Here is a 21,518-nt window from a genome sequence, read left to right on the forward strand (position 1 = left end):
TTATTTTTATGTTTTTCATATTTGGCGGTAAAAAGGTTTCGTGTCACAGACTATATTCTGTTTCCCACATCTCGTGCGTTCCGGCTTACGCATCATAAAAAAGGTGCGTACTTAAACGCCACAACAAGATTGCGAGTAGTTGGTGATTTGTTGTGACTTTTTTGAGCATTTTTCTAACTCAAAAATGAATAAAACTATTAAAAGTGGACTGAGGGATGTAGTTTCGCATGATTTCTAAATTTGAATAAAAACAACAGGAGAAAAACGCTGTATTCAAACAGAAACAATATTGTTTACGTGTGGTGTTGAATTTCTTAAGTTAGTATGACATTTAGAAGTTGATACATTGTTTGAAATCGTAATTATTAATTATATTTTTACAAAACTATTTCTCTATTTTGATCCATATTCAGTTTATATTAAGTTAAATAGCTTCATAATAATGCATTATTGTTATCTAACATACCTTAATAAATGTTACATTGTAATTTTAACACAACTTGTTTTCTTTACAGAAAATCTGGTGGATGTAGCAGGGGTTGATGAGACAGTGAAAACTATTGAAAAACTGACTGGTTTGGAGCAAAAAGACAGGATAAGAACCCAGAACCAATACTTGGATAAAATAGCTTCAATCACTGGTAAATTATTCCTAAGTACATAAGTTTATATAAAGATATAATCTAATAAATGCAGCACTTATGTAATCATTCTGTTTCATCATTCTTTACAGAAGTGAGTGTTACAACATTAAAAATAATAAAAAAAAGAAGGTACAGTAAATGAAGGTGTCTGGAATACCCCAGGGAAAAAACGGCCACATAAGCTCACAGTGTCCGACTTAGATAATTTCGACATAGATGCTATTCGTAACAAAATTAACGAATTTTACATCGTTAGAAAACAAGTTCCTACATTGAGAGCTCTGTTAATGGAATTAAGAGAAAGCATTGGATTTAATGGATGCAGGGAAACTCTTCGCCGCTTATTTGTCCAATGGCTATGAATTTAAGAAAAATAAGAATGGGCGTTCATTGTTAATTGAACGTTATGACAGATCTGCCTGGAGACATCGGTTTTTAAGAACCATGGCTTTGAAACGTAGAGAAGGAAAGTCAATAATTTATTTAGACGAGACCTATGTTCATAAAAACTACAAGCCCAACAAGTCTTGGCAAGGTCCATCTACAAGTGGTGCAATTGAAAATGTTTCGACAGGGAAAAGGTATATAATTGTACATGCTGGATCAGAGAAAGGCCCTGTGCCAAACTCATTGTTTGTCTTTAGCACTAAATCCAAAATGGCGGACTACCACCGCGACATGAATACTGTAAACTTTAATAAATGGCTAAGAGAAAAGCTTTTTTTTATTTTATTTTATTGCTTATTTTTATTGCTTTTGATGGGTGGACGAGCTCACAGCCCACCTGGTGTTAAGTGGTTATGGAGCCCATAGACATCTATAACGTAAATGCGCCACCCACCTTGAGGTATAAGTTCTAAGGTCTCAAGTATAGTTACAACGGCTGCCCCACCCTTCAAGCCGAAACGCATTACTGCTTCACGGCAGAAATAGGCAGGGTGGTGGTACCCACCCGCGCGGACTCACAAGAGGTCCTACCACCAGTAATTACGCAAATTATAATTTTGCGGGTTTGATTTTTATTACACGATGTTATTCCTTGACCGTGGAAGTCAATCGTGAACATTAGTTGAGTACGTATTTCATTAGAAAAATTGGTACCTGTTGCGGGATTCAAACACCGGTGCATCGTTTCAACACGAATGCACCGGACGTCTTATCCTTTAGGCCACGACGACTTGATCTTATACCTAATTTAAATGAGCCGAGTGTAATAGTTATGGATAACGCCAGTTACCATTCAATCATTGTAAATAAAGCTTCTACATCACAAAATTGCAAAAAGGACATAAGAGAATGGCTTACATTGAATGATACTCCGTTTGAAGAATACCGCACAAAAGCAGAGCTATGTTTTATAAAACCGAAACCCACCAGAACCAGTATATGAAGCTGATGAACTCCTGAAGCAGAATGGGCATGAGGTTTTGCGACTTCCCCCTACCACTGCGATTTAAACGCCATTGAGCTGGTATGGAGTTTGGCTAAATGTAAAGTGGCAAGTAAAACTATTGCCCTAGCGGCAGTGGAGTTAGAGGGGATTATAAAAGAATCGTTTGAAACCATAACTCCAGAGGAGTGGAAGAACATTACTGATCATGTCATACATGTTGAAAATAAATATAAAGAAAGGGACAGAATTACAGAAAATAACTTAGAAAGTATTATTATTAATGTAGAAAACAGTGATTCCAGTGACTCTAAGGGCCGAGTCACACCGGAATGGCAGCGTCGCGGCGAGCACTTTTACTATGAAATAATTTTAAACTTTATCTATATACTTAAAAGATCAGTATCGCTTGAAAAGCTAGAAAAGGTCGCGACACTGCCGCCGCCTGCCTGCGGTGAAGCGAGCAGCCGCGCGCCTCGTGCGTCTTGTCGGTGGTTCTGCCAGCGGCGACAAGAGGCTGCTCGCGGCGCCGCGGTCATATATAATAACCAATTCCATTATAAAAACTCCAAACATACTTTTTTTTTTTTATAGCTTAGATGGGTGGACGAGTTCACATCCCACCTGGTGTTAAGTGGTTACTGGAGCCCATAGACATCCACAACATAAATGCTCATCTCAAGGTGGGTGGCCCCACCTTGGGATATAAGTTCTAAGGTCTCAAGTATAGTTACAACGGCTGCCCCACCTTTCAAACCGAAACCCATTACTGCTTCACGGCATAAGTAGGCAGGGCGGTGGTACCTACCCGCGTCGACTCACAAGAGGTCCTACCACCAGTAATTACACAAATTATAATTTTGCGGGTTTCATTTTTATTACACGATCATTGCCGAATGATGAAACTAAACTAGTCAAGAGGAGACTAGGCGCGTGCAGTCTGGAGGCCGCGCAAGGCTGCCAGCGGCTGCTGGCATCGCTGCCGGCCGCTGCCGGACGCTGCCGGCCGCTGCCATTCCGGTGTGACTCGGCCCTAATGAATCTTTTTACATGGAAGTTATAGGTTCAGATTTTGATCATGAAAGTGAATATACCAAAATTATTATAGAATATTGTTTTTTTTTTTAAATCAGATTGCCATATAATACCTACTCTTATTTTTGATTCAGACGTAGTAAGCAGATTTTTCGAAATGTCACGTGTTTCTTTGATTTGGATCAATATAGGTAATGATTTTACATCTCTGAATAGAAATTAGATTTTACGCGATTAGCGCTAGCCATTTTAATATTATTATTTTTAACTTACCTAACCTAAGCCACTGGTGGGCAAAGGCCTCCCCCGAATCCTTCTGGGAACTTGAATTTATAGCAATCGTATTTATCAAAAACTTAGTGATTTGTTTCTTTTGATAAGAGGTTACCTAGGTAGGTTAGTGCTACTACTACCGCAGTATTGATTTATTTCATAGACTTATTCCCATTCTTGGACCTATTCACATGCAGTCGAGCAGAAGTGTACAAATAATACTATTTTTCAGCAAAAACTAATTATTGTATATTATAAAGTATCAAATTAGGATGTTCCAGATATGTCATACTAATTTTGGGGTTGCTATACTGATATTTTTTAAATTTGCCCCGCTTTTTCAGTCTCTGCTTTCATTTGCCAGACTCTAGCTATTTTGGTATTTAAACTGAAATGGAATGGAATGAAAATGAACATTAAATTAATTTAATGTCTCAAGGTAATCGTTTTCATTACATTTCATCTCATTTCATTTCACTCCATATTATCATTTTTCATTAAAATAAGAATATAAATTAAAATAAGACATGTCTTAAAGGTCTCAGTTACCAGATCATAAAATCCCATAAAAAAATGTAGGTACCTACGTAAGTCATAAATTGTTTACTATAATAATTATTATTTAATGTTAATTGCGATTGAAGTGTAAATAAATACACTACAAATTTTAATTTAAATAAATTAAAATAAAATATTAAAAAAATGCAGTTGTTGTTATTTCACATTTCATGTTCTTGAGTTTTCTTCCAGTAATTAGGTATGTATGCATTTTTTTTTTTTTCAAAAGAATTAAAAGATACAATTGTGCATGTTTTTCGTATAGTATGTAAAATGTATGTTTTTACCTCGTATATATATTTATAGTTTTTTTTCCTTTTGGCTGTCACTATAGCTTTACCATCTTTATCATCAGAATTTACATGTCTAAGCAATTTAATACTACTATTAAATACATGTAATGACAGTTGTACTTGGTATTTGTGTATTTATTATTCTTAATTTTTTTATACTGGTAACTGGGGTTAAAAATATAAGATTTTAAACCTTAAATTAGACTTTAAAATGTTGTAAAATATTACATTAGAGATATTACATAGTTAAATATAAATAGGGCAAAGACAAAACATCTTGTTTTTCTAATGTTAACATTTTTTTCCAACTTTGCAATAAAATTCATTAAATTATTCTAAATCTGTGGGTGTCAGGATATGGTTGAATTTTGAGTAATGGGTGGTGACTAGTCTTAACAGTTTCCTTAAAAAACCAATCATTAGTTGAAAAATATTTTTAATGTCGCAATGTAAACAACTCTTATTAATTTTTATAATTAATTTCCAGTTAACTGAAAAATGTTAGGACAGCAATTGAGAGTTGCAGCATCTCATGCTGAAGCTTGTACGGGACGAATGAGAGCGTGGCGAATACACGCATATGGACCTACTACTGAGTTGAGGCTGGAAGAAGCACGCGTACCTCCGCTAAGAGCTCCAGATGAGATCTTAGTTCGGGTTCATGCATCATCAGTGAATCCCATTGACGTTGCTATGATTGGTATGTTTTTTTTATTCCCCTTCCTAGGCAGACATGAGCATGCGGACCACCTCAGTGAGTAGTTACCATCGCCCATGGACGTCAGCAACTCCAGGGGCAGAGCTAAGCTGCTGCCTACTGTTAAGTACTCTCCACAAGCCTCATTTGAAGAAGGACATGTCAAAGCGCACGGGAAACACTGTCGAAAGGAGCTCATTCCAAAGGCAGATAGTATGTGGCAAACAAGATCACTGGAAATGTACTGCGGATGAACGCAGTGGCTCCAGGTAGTACGGAATACTACCTGAATTGTAGGTAGTTGAATAAACTATATGCAAATTTTTGGTAAATGACTAAAGAATTGCTAAGTGCAGGGTGTAGCCTATTAAAGCATACTAGTACGGAGGCTATGATAGTTGTAGTGCTAATGACTAAGTGACTTCACTTACAGGCCCTAATGAAGATTTGACAGTAGGAAGGTAGTGACCCTGAGCTATATGACCCATCAAATCATATTCTCATCATCATACTCTTCATTGCTATAGCATGTGTGATACTTTTGAACCAAGCCAAGTGTGATAAGCTAGAGTCGTTTAATATTCCAGGAGGTTATGGTTCTAAAATATTAAATACACTGCGAACCATAGAAAGTGGTGAAGGGATAGAATTCCCTTTGATAGCGGGACGTGATTTTGTGGGCGAAATCGAAAGGGCAGGTATGGGAGCAAAACTAAAGCGTGGAGAGCGAATTTGGGGAGTCATACCCCCTCATCGCCAAGGGGCACATTCTGAATATGTAGTTGTGAAAAATTCCTGGGTAAGTTTTATTATCAAACCATCAACATCCATAGAAAGTAACAATTAAGAAATAAAAATCTTCTTTTTCTTTACCTTATCCTACTAGGTAGGGTCAGCTAATCATTCTCTTCCATTTTCTTCTATCAACCGTCATCTCAACGATTACTCCTCTCTCTCATATCGTCATTCACACACTCCATCCATGTCTTCTTCGGTCGACCTCTTCCCCTCTACCTTGCACTACCATTTCCATAATATATTTCCTAGTCACGTGCGTGTTTTCTCTACGCATCACATGTCCATACCGCCTGTAGGGTCTGCTGCGGGAGTCTTGGTTCAGGCAATATGGGGTTTAGGTCCGTTACCGGAATGACTTATGTCCAATTTCACACACACAGCAATTTACACAAAAACGGTTAGAAGGAGATGCAATGAGCACAAGCACAGGTGGATAGTTCACAGTAAACTGTAAGAACGATTCAAGGCAAAGAAGGAGACATAAATTGTATACACTAAACATTCAATATAAACTTAGTCACCACACACGCTAACCACTGTAATTAAGAAATAAAACTAATTTGTATAAATCTTTATTCATTCAATTCTTTTTTAAATTATAATAATACATTCCTACATATCAGCATAGCATTAATAATACATATTATTAGCAAATATCTATATATTAATACGGGAAGCAAAAACTTTATATCCCTTTTTACGAAAATTGCGCGGACGGAGGAGTGTGAAATTTTCCACACTTATAGAGAATATAGAGAAGTGCACAATGCAAATATTTTGTTAAAATAATGCATAAAAGATACATTAAATCAATAAAGAAAACATTACACATACTACATACCATGTATTTGACGCACACACACATGCATACTATTTATTATCAAACTTTTGTTCTTAGCGTCTGTTGTCAAATTGAGAATAGGTTTGCCTTTGTTAATATTTTTTAAAGTGTAGTTTTGGCTAAATTTTTGATTATAGAAGTATAAAATACAATCATAATAGTGTACAAACTTACAATTCCAATTAATTATAGTCGAATTTCGACTACTGCGGGACCTCTAGTAGTTATTAAAAATATTAAAATTAACATTGCAGGCAGGCAAAGCCCCATCAACATTGTCGGATATATCAGCTGGTGGGGCGCTGTACACCGGTCTGACGGCCGCCAGCGCGGTGCGGGGGGCGGGGTACGGGCAGAGGCGCGGGGGGCGTGTGTTGCTGCTGGGGTTGGGGGGAGTGGGACATGCTGCTCTACAACTATTGGTCTATCGACAGGTTCAGGTATACACGGATATAGACTAAATTGGAATAAGCACATTTTGACTTAATTCTGTTATTGTACGCTAGGATCAATCTCGATCAGATTTACGTGATATTTCTTCATCAGAAAAATAATGTCCTAGACATTTTATGTTAAAAATCGTAATTTAAAATATTATGTAGCAGTAAAATAATATTATTATGGATAATGAAAGTGAGTATAGTAATAGAGCCCACTGAGTTTCTCGCTGGATCTTCTCAGTGGTTCGCGTTTCCGATCCGGTGGTAGATTCTGCGAAGCAATGCTCTTTTTAGGGTTAGTGTTAGCAACCTCGTCAGGTTTGAGCCCCGTGAGCTCGCTCCTACTTATTAGTGTTACTCTGAAATGGTCACCATCAGCTTAGGTAGGAAAAAAAATACATGTGTGCAATTCACACGTGGTAGAAGTGAAAAATAAAAAAATTAAAATACAATTATCCTAAATGTATAAACTATATATAAAATTTTGTCATTAGTAAATAATTGTAAATCATCTTTTACTAGCTGACCCGGCAGACTTCGTAGTGCCTCAATCGATAAATAAAAGACACATCAAAGGGCAATCAAAATTGTTAATTCCGATCATTTTCATATTTATCTACCTTTTAAACCTTCTCTGGACTTCCATAAATAATTCAAGACCAAAATTAGCCAAATCGCTTCAGCCGCTCTCGAGTTTTAGCGAGACTAACGAACAGCAATTCATTTATATATATATAGTTAGTATGAGGTAGCGCCCTCTGTGAATTGATATTTTAACTTCACGTATAATCCTAAATTAGAATTCACTACAAGAGGTTTCATACACACGTTAGTAAAAAAATATCTCATAGATGGCGCTGTATTAAAAAAAAACCGCTACACTGAGAACGTCTAATGTGTTCTATCTCATTCTCTCGCCGGCTGAATCCTATACATTTATGTGTTTGTGTCTGTCTCTATGGACTTATTTTTTCGTTTCATCGAGTTTGAAATCACAACGATTCTAAAGAAGTTTCACTTCAAAAGGAATAGTGGCAAAATAACTGACACAGGTTGTAGTGGGATGTGCGGGGGAGTTGTGTGAGTGCGCCATGTCGCTGGGCGCCAGCCGCGCACTGGACCGACACGCGCCGGACTACGACAAGCTTCTAGAAGAATGTGGACCGTGAGTTTTTTTTTTTCTCCCTTTGCTGCAGAGAGTTCTAGTATCTAGTATCCGTTATTCAGATCTGTTTGTCAATATCTTAATCGATTTTTAAGGCCAAGTCACTTAAAAGTAAAGTTTGTAATTTGACTGTATTCTTTACGTGTAGATGATGATTCTTAAATGTTGTCAAGATCTGACCAGTAGTTGTAGCGTTATCCTTAATAATGGGTATTTAATTGACTTCAGACTATAGGATATAAGACGCCCGTCACATTAGTATCGAGCGATGCGACGCTGTCAATGATCGAATCCCGCTGGCTGGTACCATTTCTTCTAATGAAACACTTACGCTTGACGTACGACGGGCCGTGAGCTTCCTCAAGTCATCTTTACCCATAAAGTGTTGTTGTATCGTGTAGATACGACGCCATCATCGACTGCGCGGGTCTGGGGGGTTGGGAGGCGGGTGCGCGTCGCTGGAGCTTCTCCCGCTACGTCACCCTCAGCAGCCCGCTCCTCAGGGACACGGACGCTAGGGGTCTGCCCCTGGGGCTCGCGGCTGCCGCCTGCCAGCTCGCGGGGCAGACCGCCCGGGCGCTGGCGGCGCGGGGGGAGGGGGGCGCGGCGCGGGGGCCGGGGGGCGCGGTGCCGCACGTGCGCTGGGCCTACTTCATGCCCAACGCTGACGATATCGAAATGCTCAGGCGTTTGTCTGAAAGTAGAGAGGTATGTCCGCTTAGGATGTTCTATGCATTAGTACTAGAACTCGCGCAGTGATCGAAATTTGGCAGTAATCACTAAATGTTTAGATATGTTACATTTTGAATCTGTTTGGTCTTGTGCCTATTTATATATTGAAACTGAAGAGATAAGGAATTTGTTTTTTTTGCACCACACCACGGAGACATTGAATATTAATGAAAGCAAACCGAACCGAAAATGCAGTTAAGACCAGGATCAGGATATTGTACCACCAATTAAAATATTATTGTACTGTCATAGCTCCTTTAAGTTTGTGAAAAAATCCGTTCCGGATACAAGTCAAACCAAAAAAAGGGGCATTGAAAAATAGTCTTATGCTTAGGCTTGGCTTAGTAACTGATTGCTGTTTTACATAACCGTAAATATTGTCGGAATCAGTAACGAGGTTAGACGCGCTGCATTGATAATGCCCAAGGCTTTGAGGACCTTGGCTGGTCACTATTCGTAAGGTCCATTTCGGCGTGATAGATCTAATAACTAGATTATAATAGTGGTACATCAGTGGTTCAATTGTTCAGAATAAAACGGGAGTCGTAGGAATTTAGATTCCAGCTTCCATCCAGATTGTCGTATAAGCGGAGACCTAGATTACTTGCTGAGAGGAGATCAAGGTCGGATATGACGCTATGAGGCGCTTTATTATTTCTAGTGCTAATATCAATCGGCAACTAAGCGTGTATCTTGACTTCCGCAGTACACGGTGGCTGTGGAGCAGGTGTACCCTTGGTGGGAAGGGTTGGCAGCATACGAGCGCATGGCCCGGGGCTCGGCTCGCGGGAAACTGATCTTAGACTTCAAGGCACCACCGCCGCCAGTAGCTAATAACTAATTTATAATTCAAATAAAATTGTGTTGTTATTTTCTTCCCTTTTGGGGTGACTTTTATTAATTGATCTGCCCAAAACACGTCATTACGGATCCTCCCGATCCATTAACGGTACTTTAGTTACCACAAGCATCGGTCACCGTCCACCGAATTAACCCACAGACACAGCCCACTGAGTTTCTCGCCGGATCTTCTCAGTGGGTCGCGTTTCCGATCCGGCGGTAGATTCTGCGAAGCACGGCTCTTGCTAGGGTCAGTGTTAGCATCACTCTGGTTTGAGCCCTATGAGCTCACCTACTAGTTAAGGTTACGCTGAAATAGCCTCTCAAGGGTTAGGTAAAAAAAAATTGCTCTTTATAATAATCAATTTCGATAGAGGCTTAAGGTCTCATAAGGTGCCGGATGGCATATGGCACGGTGGACCGATGACATAGTCAAGACAACGAGGTGGATGTGGATTTGAATGGCGGGCGATCAAACATTATGATTTAAAATATGGGAAATCTATACCCTGCAGTGGGTATCAAAGGACTGAAGATATAAGATCTATTATGATGACTGGATACTTAGAATATAAATACCAATAAATAATCGAATATCCGACCTTATGACTGTGATGTAGAGACAAAAGGTGTGAATTAATATTTTTTATTCACAAAGTTCTATAATATAAAGGTTTTCGTTGTTTAATTGCCATCGATAGTAGCAAAGCTGCTGATAGTTTAATGATATGGAGTATTTCAGAATGAATGAATAAACAATAAAATAATTGAGTTTTCTGTAATAAGAGAACAAAATTTAAAGTCCATATTCTTTTTTAAAATTTATGAAAAAAAATAAATAGTAAGCAGTTTTAGAAAAATACAAAACTGAACTTATTTATACAATGACAGACTTCAGTCTATGACACTGGAGAAAAATCCTTTTTATAAACTAAAGAGTTTTTAAATAATACAGATTTTTCTTTAATATTAGATAATAGATTTTACTGGTGTTTTCGCTTTGGAGGGCGCGGCGGCCTTTCCTCAATTGAGTCTTCGAACGTGTGATTTCCTCGCAGCAGAAATTGTGGGGACAATGGTAAATGCCCGAAATGGAGTCTTCGAACGTGTGATTTCCTCGCGGCAGAAATAGTGGGGACAGTGGTACCTGCCCGTGTCGGCTATAAAACCCCCCACTACCAATAAGTAGTTCATGATCTCACCCTACAGCTGTCCACTGCTAACACAGGCCTCTCCAATCGATCTCCAGTGCGACGACCGTTGTCACCTACATCCAAACTAATAGTTACGCAGTATCTGATGTTATTCCTTAATCGTAGAAGATCCAAGTGAACACGTGTTAGCACGTAATTCCCTAGAAAATTGACACGTGCCTGTGCAATTTCATCATCGGCATAGTCATAGTCACATCCTTTGATAAGCATACACAGTTATTCTTTAAGCCACGACGACTTCGGACCGGACTGTTACACAGCACATACCTACTATACTATGTTGTTATTAATATTCTTGGGGGCTGTCGGATTACTTAGGATTATTCTGATGTAATAACACCCGACTTACGAGGGCGGCACTGAAAATTTCGGGAAGTAACGAAGTGACACAACATTACTATTTAAAAATGTATTTATTGCTTTTCGAAGTATTCTCCGCGAAATTTGACACATTTTTCCATACGATGGAACCAATCATTGAAGCAACCATTCCATTCGGAGGTTGGGGTCTCCGAAATTGCCGTTTTGTAGGCGTCCACAGCTTCTTCAGGTGATGAAAATCTCTGTCCACGCAATTTATTCTTTATTTTAGGGAAAGTATAGAAATCATTAGGGCTTAGGTCGGGGCTGTACGGCGGATGGTCTAATAATTCTATGTTTTCTTGCTCTAAAAACTCTTTTGTTCTGTGCGCGGTGTGAGAACTCGCATTGTCGTGATGGAGGATGATGCGGCGGTTGCAGTTCTCTTTACGGAGTTCAGAAACGACCTGTGGCAAACAAATGCTAGCATACCATTCTGCATTAACCGTTCTTTGTCCCTCAAGAGGAATAGTCGTAACATGGCCGGTTTGGGAGACAAACGTGGCCACCATTTTTTTTGCAACACTCCGTGAACGAACAATTTTTGTTGGCTTTAACTCATTTTCGAACATCCAAACTCTTGACTGGTTTTTTGTTTCGGGTTCGTACGCGTATATCCAGGATTCGTTACCTGGTACAATGTTGTATACAGCATTTGAGGATCCTGCGTGGAATCTTTCGAGAGTTCTGACGCACCAAGTAACGCGAGCCGCTTTTTGCTCTTCACAGAGCGAATGCGGTATCCATCGGGAAAACAACTTTTTTACACCTAATTGTTCATGCAAGATTATTTGTATTTGACTCATGCCAATGTCTAAAGTTGCCTGAATTTCGCGGTATGTCACATGTCGATCTTCCTCAATCAGCTTACGCACAGCATCAACGTTTTCTTGGGTGACTGCAGTTTTTGGACGACCTTGACGGGGATCATCACTGAGCTTGACACGTCCACGTTGAAACTCAGCAAACCAGCGATAAATTGTGGTTTTGGTTGGGGCTTCATCACCAAATGCAGAAATCATCCGGTCAACACACTGTTGTTGTGTTAAACCACTTCGAAAGTCTTAATAAATCATCGCTCTTGAATTTTCTCGAGTCAATTCCATTTTCTCAACGACTAAACAAGTTTGACAAAACCTCGTGACAAGACCGAGAATCTTTTTTTAAATAAATTAATGGTATTCGATTTTTAAAACCAAGGAGTTTTCAATTAAAAAGATTTTAATATGACAGGAACAGTGGAAATATTCCATTCCCGATACTTTTAGTGCAGCCTTGTATAACTTCACAGTGGCTAACAGTGTGGCCCGCTTCTACTTAAGATACGTTACAGTTATTGCTCTCGGTATGCGGTTTTACTGGTGGTAGGACCTCTTGTGAGTCCGCGCGGGTAGGTACAACCACTCTGCATATTTCTGCCGTGAAACAGTAATGCGTTTCGGTTTGAAGGGTGGGGCAGCCGTTGTAAGTATACTGAGACCTTAGAACTTATATCTGAAGATGGGTGGTGCATTTACTTTGTAGATGTCTATGGGCTCCAGTAACCACTTAACACCAGGTGGGCTGTGAGCTCGTCCAAAGCAATAAAAAATACCTTTCGGAATGGCACATTGATAGACAAGTGGCCCAAACGTTAAGAGTATCAAAATCTGTAGTAGGTACGCGAGTAGATTTGTCACGAGGTGGATAAATCAGAGCTTGTAGATGGTTTACCAGACTCGAAGCATAGGCATGTGGGAAGCACCAGTGTCGACAAAGTTAAGATGTTCCACCAAGATCCAAATGTTATTGTTAGAAGCTAACTTAGCTTGAAACTGTCGTTAACGCGGTTCAAGCATCTGTCAAATGTCTTGTAAGCATAAAAAGGGAGTAAAAGACTGAAATTGGCCGAAATAAATTCATTCTAGCTGATCTGAGGCCCTGTCCTTTTTAGTTTTGCATTTGATCACTTGTTTTTTCGACATTTTATTATTTTAAAAAAAACAAGTAAAGACTTGACTGAAACTTGAAGTATTTAAATCTCGGAAACAACCATGACATATTGTTTTATAATATTAACACTGTTTTTGCTTTCCTCCAAATAATAATATGCCCGTGACTAATTTCTGTTTTAAATGCTCTGCTCTACGCAGATTCCTGAAGGATCCTTGGTAAATAAGGATAACAAAAGTAAATATGGTCAAAATACTTCTGTAACGAAGAAGAAGTTTATGCAGTAGCTTGAGAATTGAAAATAATTATTTACTTTGAATGTCCTCTGAAATTTCGGTTCAACGTAAAATAACAATTGTTATGTAATTTCAATTTTAAAATCTAACATGTTTTTTGCCCATGAATTAAAATTTGTACATTTAAATACTACAAAAGATATTTTAAAGTTGTAATTCCTTCAGACAGTCTAGACAATAACAGATTTGATTATTATTTTATGTAAATTTAAGGCATTAAATAATTATTTAATTTAAATAGTATTACTATGTACTTAGAATTGAAGTCGCAAAATTAATTAATTTGGCGCCATTATCATACGTAAGTAGTACTGCCGAAGAGTAGTTTGGCGATGCGGCGATGCGGTCAGTCTTTGTGAAAACGTTATAACGTGGGGACTAATCACACACATCATCGACATCTGGTCGCAAGCTAGGAGTTCCTGTACTACGGGAACCGGGGGCTGATATAGAAATATAGATATTAACATCCTGCCAGAGAATTTATTCGTCATACGAATGTTTGGCTGATACCTGACCCTTTGTCCCGGTTTTTTATTTAGTAATCTGTGGTCCCGTTTGGTGGGCAGAGGCTTGGCTCTGCCCCTGGCATTTCTGAAGTCCATGGTAGACGTTAACCACTCACCATCAGTGTGCTTAGTGCGTGTTTTTAAACGTTCTCGACAGCGTAAAAGTTAACTCAATAAATGTTTCGAGTTGATATGTTTGCCTTTTTATTTATTTATTGCTTAGATGGATGGACGAGCTCACAGCCCACCTGGTGTTAAGTAGTTACTGGAGCCCATAGACATCTCCAATATAAATGCGCCACCCACCTCGAGATATAAGTTCTAAGATCTCAGTATAGTTACAACGGCTACCCACCCTTCGAACCGAAACGCATTACTGCTTCACGGCGGAAATAGGCGGGGTGGTGGTACCTACCCGTGCGGACTCCCAAGAGGTCCTACCACCAGTGAACAAGTGCCTACGTTTGCCGCTAGGGGCGCTGTTCCAACTGCATACAAATTTGAGTTAATTTTAGCGCTATCGAGAACGTTAAAAAACTCGCACTAAGCACACAGGTGCGCCGTATGCTCGTCTACCTACAAGGGCAATAAAAAAGTAATCAAGGACAGGCGTAGAGTCGGCTAAATCAAATGAAAACGGTTTTTTTTTTAAATCTCTAGCTTAAATGTGTGTGACACTTGAAATGTGAGGTGTATGACAATCTTCTAGAACGTTGACTGGTGCTGCAGTGTTACCTACGATCTTATCTAGTAAATCGATGACGCTACTATCTATTAGGAAACTGAAAGTTTAACATATTACCATAACAAAAGCCAAGACTGGTAGCTGTTTAAACAATGGCAACAAAAAAATTTTGATTTACTTCTTCTTCTCTGTCGTTTCCTCATTACTGAGGGTCGTGACCACCTTGGTCCAGTTTTTGCACCAGCTTCCTCCAATGCTGCCTGCATTCGGCCTGCTTAATGGCGCCCGGGACGCTGGTGTTTGTGGCCTCCCTGATAATGTCCGTCCACCTGGTTGGCAATCTTCCTCGACTTCTCTTTCCTTCCACGTGACCTACAACTATTAATTTTTCCAAGTTCTCAGGATTTTGTCGGGCCACGTGTCCGAAGTACTTGAGGAGACGCTGCATACAAATTGCAGATAGACGGGTCTTGACGTTTAGCTCCTCGAGAATTGACACATTTGTTCGGCGCTCCGTCCATGATACGCCCAACATTTTGCGCCAACACCACATTTCAAATGCGTCAATTCTCGATCGGGTACGGCCCTTGAGGGTCCACGTCTCAGAAGCGTACAAGAATATGGAGAAGATAAGGGTTCTCATGAGCTTTATCTTAGTTTTTTTGCTTATGCTGCGATTTCTCCAAATCTTCTCCAATCGCTTCACGGCTGATTTTGACATCTGGGCCCTCCTGATCACCTCCCTGTCACAATCACCGTCACTGGATATTAATGACCCCAAGTACACAAATTCCTGCACCACGTCCAGGTCACGCAGTTCGTGTGTGCGTGTCATTGTGCCAGCTCTATCGACAAACATCAATTTCGTTTTGGATCGGTTGATGCGAAGTCCGTAATCTTTGCTAACGACTTCCACTCTCCTCAGAAGCTCATGCAGCTCTCGCTCCGAGGTACCGATTATAGTGGTATCATCAGCGAAACGAAGATTATTAATTCGGTGGCCTCCTACACGAATACCCCCCTCCCAGTTCTCCAGAACGAGCCTCATAATGTATTCACCGATGAGGTTGAAGAGTTGTGGGGAGAGAATACACCCCTGTCTGACTCCACGTTCGGGCTTAAATGGATGGGAAAACTCATTGTTCATTCTGACTCTCGTAATTCCATCCATATATAGAGTCTGAACAAGGGAGACGAGGTGGTCCGGTATTCCCATCTCTTGCATCACGTCGAACATTTTCTTCCAGTTGATGCAGTCAAAAGCCTTGGCGTAGTCAATGAAGCAGAGAGCCATCGGAACGTTGAACTCCCTTGCCTTTTCGATCAACTGCCTTATGTTTAAGATCTGCTCTCTGGTTCCTCGACCCCTAACAAAACCTGCTTGCTCTTTTGCGATTTGCCTACTGATAAAACTCTCCAGTCTTTTATTGATAATATGGAGGAGAATTTTACTAGCATGCGAGATTATGGAGATAGTCCTGTAGTTCTCACATTTGCGTGTGGAGCCTTTTTTATGGAGAGGAATTAATATTGATTCCGTCCAGTCTTCAGGCCACTGGCCAGTACGCCATACTTTCTGGCAAATGGAGTGTAAAATCTTGGTACCATCCGAGCCTAGGCTCTTTAACATTAGAGCGGTTACGCTGTCCCTTCCGCATGCTTTTTGCTTCAGCCTATTGATTGCTGCCTCAACTTCTTGAAGAAGGATATCTGGCTCATGTTGGTTATAGTCCACCCTTTCTTCGATATCATTGCAGCCCTTTTCGCAATATAGCTGTTCGCTGTATCTCCTCCATCTGTCTAGCGCAGCCTGCCTGTCAATTATGAGGTTACCACGGTCGTCCTCAATAGTCCAGGTTTTCAGCTTGTACTCTTTGGCCAACAGCTTCACTCTGCGGAACATGTCCTTAGAATGCATGCGTTCAGAATCCCTTTGAATGTCATCGCAGACAGCATTTATATAGGCATCTCTGTCACGTCTGCAAAGTCTTTGGACTTCATGATGCAGCAGTCTGTACTCATGCTTATCTGCGTCAGTCGTAAGACCATCCTCCTTTCGGGCTTTTCTTCTGACGATAGCTGACCACGTTTCTTCGGACATCCAAGGTGATTTAGGTTGTTCTATTGCTTGTGTTCCGACGACTTCGCTCGCTGTCTGCAAGGTTACCTGTTTCAACTGTTCCCAGGTAACATTTGCAGAGTCGAAGGGATCTACGGCAAAATCACGCAACCGCTCCTTAATGGCATTGGCAAACAACTCCTGTGCTCGACCCGATATGTCCATCACCTTCCTAGGTTTCTGCTGTTTGATTGACTTAAGACGGATTTTAACTTTTGCAACAAGTAGTTGATGGTCACTGCCACAGTCTGCACCTGGTCTCGTCTTAACATTCAGGACAGATGATTTCCATCGTTTCCCTATCATGACATAGTCAATCTGATTTCTATGTTGACCGTTAGGGGAGATCCATGTATACAACCTTCGAGGATGATGCTGGAACTGGGTGTTCATGATTGAAACATTGTTTTCCGCACAGAAGTCGAGGAGTAACTGCCCTCGCTCGTTACGAGTCCCTAGCCCGAATTTCCCGACTATGCCACGAACATGGTCATCCATTAGCGTATTGCCTATCTTGGCATTGAGATCTCCCATGAGAATTGTGACTTCCTTCTTTGGGATATCTTGGTAGACTTTCCCCAAGCTGTTGTAGAAAGAGTCTATTTCATCCTGGTTTGAATTCGAGGTCGGTGCATATACTTGTACGATGTTGATGGGATAAGGGTGGGCAGATAGTTTTAGTGCAATGATTCTGTCATTGACTGCATTGTACCCGATCATCCTGCCACGCATTCTCTTCGATACTAGAAACCCAACGCCGCTGAAGCTGTTTTCTGGATTACCTGCACTGAGTCTCAGCTTACCCGATGCCATGACAAGATGACCGGACTCTCTGAGGTGAGTCTCACTTAAGCCCATCACATCCAGGTCACAACTTTCCATCTCTCTGCAAACTATTTCGATTTTCCCAGGTCTCAAGAGTCCGCGAATATTCCAGGTGCCAACATTAAGGATTTGTTTATGGCCTAATCGCCCTGTGGTACTAGTATTTGAGTCAACAGTAACCCAATTTCTATAAGCAGCCTGATGACGCACTGGCTTATAGCGGGTAACCAACTTCACACCAGGAGACCCGGACTCGTCCTGGCGCCGAGAGTCAGTCGGAGCGCTCGACATACTAAACTTCTTTTTGACTTTTCTCATGGTGGTTTTCTTGGGAAAAATAGTAACGGTAGCTTCCCATTCCTTTCCGTCCCAGAACTTTTTAGAGGGGATTTAGCCCCCTAGGCCGCTGCAGCCTCATCCAGCTGATTGTCCAGCTGGGGATATGGTTATCCCGCCACTGTTCGGTCGCCATTGCCTCGTCCGTTGTCTAGCAGGGAGCACCACGACTACTAGTCGTCGCAGTCGCGCGTGCAGGTGAGGTTGACATTTGGGGCCGTATCGATGGTAATTACGTTCACCCCCTTACTCCCCAAATGCCAAATAAGATTTTAAATAGTCATTTCATTCTTGTTATGTTTATACGTTTATTTCTATTCACGAATAAAATTGACAGTGAGCACACAACTTCAATGTCAACTTTAATTTATGCTTGAATAATTTGACCGAGACAATGGTTGGTAAATAAATAGAAATATAAAAATGAATATGTACATGCATCGAATATTATGAACCAGTAATAACTGATTGTGAACAAATTGTAGATAAATATGCTGTAAATGCATTTGTAATAAAATAATTTCGAGATTGTATTTTTTATTATTGTTTTTTCGTTTAGCCGTAGGTGGGCGGAGGAATGAGGTCACAGCACACCAGCCAATGGTACCAGATAGTGGCTGTAATCGGAGTTCAAGGATACCACATTCTGTATTCTGTTCCCCACCTTGGTACCTGACATCTAAGACTCTATTGTAATCTTAAAATGGCAGCCATTTTTACGTTAAAACCAATAATTGTTTCGCTATAGAATTAGTGAGTGCGTTTCCAGAGGTCTTTTTTGCCACGTACCATCCGGCTATGGAATGAGCTCCCCTCCACAGTGTTTCCCGAGCGCTATGACATGTCCTTCTTCAAACGAGGCTTGTGGAAAGTATTAAGCGGTAGGCAGCGGCTTGGCTCTGCCCCTGGCATTGCTGTAGTCCATGGGCGACGGTAACCACCCACCATCAGGTGGGCCGTATGCTCGTCTGCCTACAAGGGCAATAAAACAAAAAAGTTAGAGGATGATTCTACTTGTAGGTCCATAACGCTTAACCAACTAAATTCGCATATGGATACTTACGACCCACTAATCGACATTTTTCATTGCCTAAGGCAAACGAGTATAACGCTCACCTGATCAATCGTAGTCATTAGAATATATTCCATGGGCACAGCCACAGACCACTGCCTTAATGCAAACGTTTGAAAAATGACATGTCATGCCATGGTCATGGTCAAAATGACATTGACCATCATCTTCGTAGCAACCACAAAAACCTGTCTTCTATAGGTTGAACTAACTTAAATTCAACTCAGCAAAATTTTTATCAATGAAAAAATTACGTCACTAATTTGAAGAGCATACTGGATCGTTGGTAATTCAGTTGTGGCAACAAGAAACATAAAGTTTTTCAACTTATGTAACGCATTATTCAATCGTAGCTATTTCGGAGTTGTATGCACCTAGGGATGGGTGTTTAAAAGTTTTTATTATGTACAAAACAGACATATCGGTCGCTACATCTCATCCGTGTTAATATAGGTACAACCATTATTAAATTTGTCCAGTGGTCAAAATTCGATCATCATCACAGCCAACTCAAGACTTTGTTACATTACTTTTTACAATATCTACTTTGTTTAAAAAATAATAGTTGGAATATCAGTAAAAAAAACTGTTTCCGTTTTCCGTGGTTAGTCTATATGCTGTCGAAGGGGGAGCGAGAGGTAGGTATACTAACTAAATCTCTCTATAACCTACTAAAAGACCTTGACTTGTCAAGATTCTTATTGCTTAGATGGATGGAAGAGTTCATAGCCCAACTGATGTTAAGTCGTGACGGGACGCCTACAGACGTTAACCACGTTAACGACGCCACCCCCTTGAGACATGAGTCCTTCAAACCAGAGTACATTACGATTTCGCGGCAGAAATAAGTCCTTGACAACCCTACACGAAATGCACATCAGGTGCGCGTGATCCCGCGTCTGTTATCATCGGACCTTGCCGATTGACTCGCACCCAGATAACATCTATTATCACTAAAACGAAACTAGAGGTTATTGCAAAGTTCACATTATCAATTGTGCCTTGATTATACATTTGAGTGACTCGTGCTCAATACATGCGTTCTTACTAATGGTAGGGCAGAAAAGCCGTAGCTAGTGGTATCTAGCACTAGCTACGACCTGAGCGGGAGAGACCGTGTGGGGTGCTACTTGCGCTCTAGCGCGCTGCGTGTCAGCAGTTCCACGGAACTGTTGTGTAAGAGCAACCGGTTAGCGGTGTATCGCGTTCCAACCTGGCAGACTGATCCTGATCCAGTGGGGTATTCCGGAACACCAGCGGCACCGCCTGGGGCGGCCCGTCGTGTTGCTGTACCGAGACGGCCGATGTAGAGTGTAGAGTCGTCGACCATCACCTCGACGACCCGGCGGTCGTAACGCAGTGTCGTAATCAATGAGTTTGACGAGGACGGTGACCGGTGCTTGAAGAACTTAAAAGAACTGAGATTGGATCTGGTGAATCCGATAAGACTTGTTTTGGGCGACGGTTGCTATGCGTCGCTTGGGTCAGATATGTAATTAGCGGCGACCACGATAAGTGGGTTATCGTGTCGCGCCGCCTCCTCGAAATAGAATGAATGTGCTGCTGGAGATGACTCCAATAGAGTTGACATCAGGCAGGCGGCCCGTCGTAAAGCTCATGCCAAATCCCCATGAAGAATGAAGAAGAATTAATCCCATATGATGAGGGATAAGAGTAAAAGAAGAAGATGAGCGAAACCTACCATTGCCCCCTAACAATGTGTTAGCTATCACTTATGGCCAATGTTGTTACAGCTGAATTAGTGAGTCTTGTGCTCACCCGTCCCTTAAGTATGCATCGTGGGTTACAAGACTATTGCACACTGTGTCCAGTGTGCTTAATGAGGGTTTTTTAACATTCTCTCGATTATTCAAATCTGTATGGAATGGAACTTTGCCTACGTTTGCCACTAGGGGTGCTACATATTCAAACTGCATTAAAATTTGAGGTAACTTTTACGCTATCGAGAACGTTAAAATACTCGCACTAAGCATGCAGAATATTACTAGTGGAGGGCTGCGTACCTTTATGGCGAGTACAGCTTGCACGAAAACTCTTTTCAATAAATACAACCACAAATACAAAATAGGCAAAAAGCCATAAAATAACATTGAAAAAGTGCTCCAATGAATGCAGTAGTGTAGATAAGGACAGATATAATACAAAAACAATTATTATTTTCTAACCAGTGTTAAACTTAGTTTCTCGAACAAACATTTCAATTTCAAACAAAAGTAAGTTTGTTATCACACTTATTGGGCCTATTCCTTATATGAGTCAATAATATATTTGATAAGTAGCTATATCAATGTGCATGAATGTGACATTTTTCCACAAACTTCAGTTATCTTAAAGATTTCGATTCTCGAATGAAAAATATACATGCCCCTGTTTTCTGTGGAAATATCAAATTAAATATAATATTATTCCATGTTAGGATCATTTGGGGCGTAAAGAATAAAGA

At 40.5% G+C, this 21,518-nt stretch overlaps 1 protein-coding gene and 1 long non-coding RNA gene across 2 annotated transcripts; both read left to right on the forward strand.

The window, feature by feature from the left end:
• Positions 1 to 116: 116 nt before the first annotated feature.
• On the forward strand, positions 117 to 1,734 carry LOC149502094 (uncharacterized). Its single transcript, XR_016323816.1, has 3 exons — positions 117 to 318; positions 516 to 641; positions 734 to 1,734. It is a non-coding gene; the product is annotated as an uncharacterized LOC149502094 (long non-coding RNA).
• A 2,201-nt stretch (positions 1,735 to 3,935) lies between these two features.
• LOC114243322 (NAD(P)H oxidoreductase RTN4IP1, mitochondrial) lies at positions 3,936 to 9,739 on the forward strand. The gene is made up of 7 exons (XM_028174776.2): positions 3,936 to 4,099; positions 4,681 to 4,893; positions 5,478 to 5,689; positions 6,784 to 6,969; positions 8,022 to 8,134; positions 8,536 to 8,842; positions 9,573 to 9,739. The coding sequence occupies exons 2-7, from the start codon at positions 4,692 to 4,694 to the stop codon at positions 9,705 to 9,707; spliced, it is 1,155 nt and encodes a 384-aa protein (XP_028030577.2). The 5' UTR covers positions 3,936 to 4,099; positions 4,681 to 4,691; the 3' UTR covers positions 9,708 to 9,739.
• Positions 9,740 to 21,518: the final 11,779 nt, after the last annotated feature.

Source organism: Bombyx mandarina, chromosome 11, assembly GCF_030267445.1.
Source record: "Bombyx mandarina strain Sakado chromosome 11, ASM3026744v2".
Lineage (NCBI taxonomy): Eukaryota > Metazoa > Arthropoda > Insecta > Lepidoptera > Bombycidae > Bombyx > Bombyx mandarina.

What these genes read in the sequence shown, in the direction of transcription:
- LOC114243322 (XM_028174776.2), top strand. Translation starts at nt 4,692, where the DNA reads ATGTTAGGACAGCAATTGAGAGTTGCAGCATCTCATGCTGAAGCTTGT. An exon ending in CATTGACGTTGCTATGATTG is followed by an intron (nt 4,894 to 5,477) that starts GTATGTTTTTTT and finishes TTAATATTCCAG; the next exon opens with GAGGTTATGGTTCTAAAATA. An exon ending in GTTTGTCTGAAAGTAGAGAG is followed by an intron (nt 8,843 to 9,572) that starts GTATGTCCGCTT and finishes TGACTTCCGCAG; the next exon opens with TACACGGTGGCTGTGGAGCA.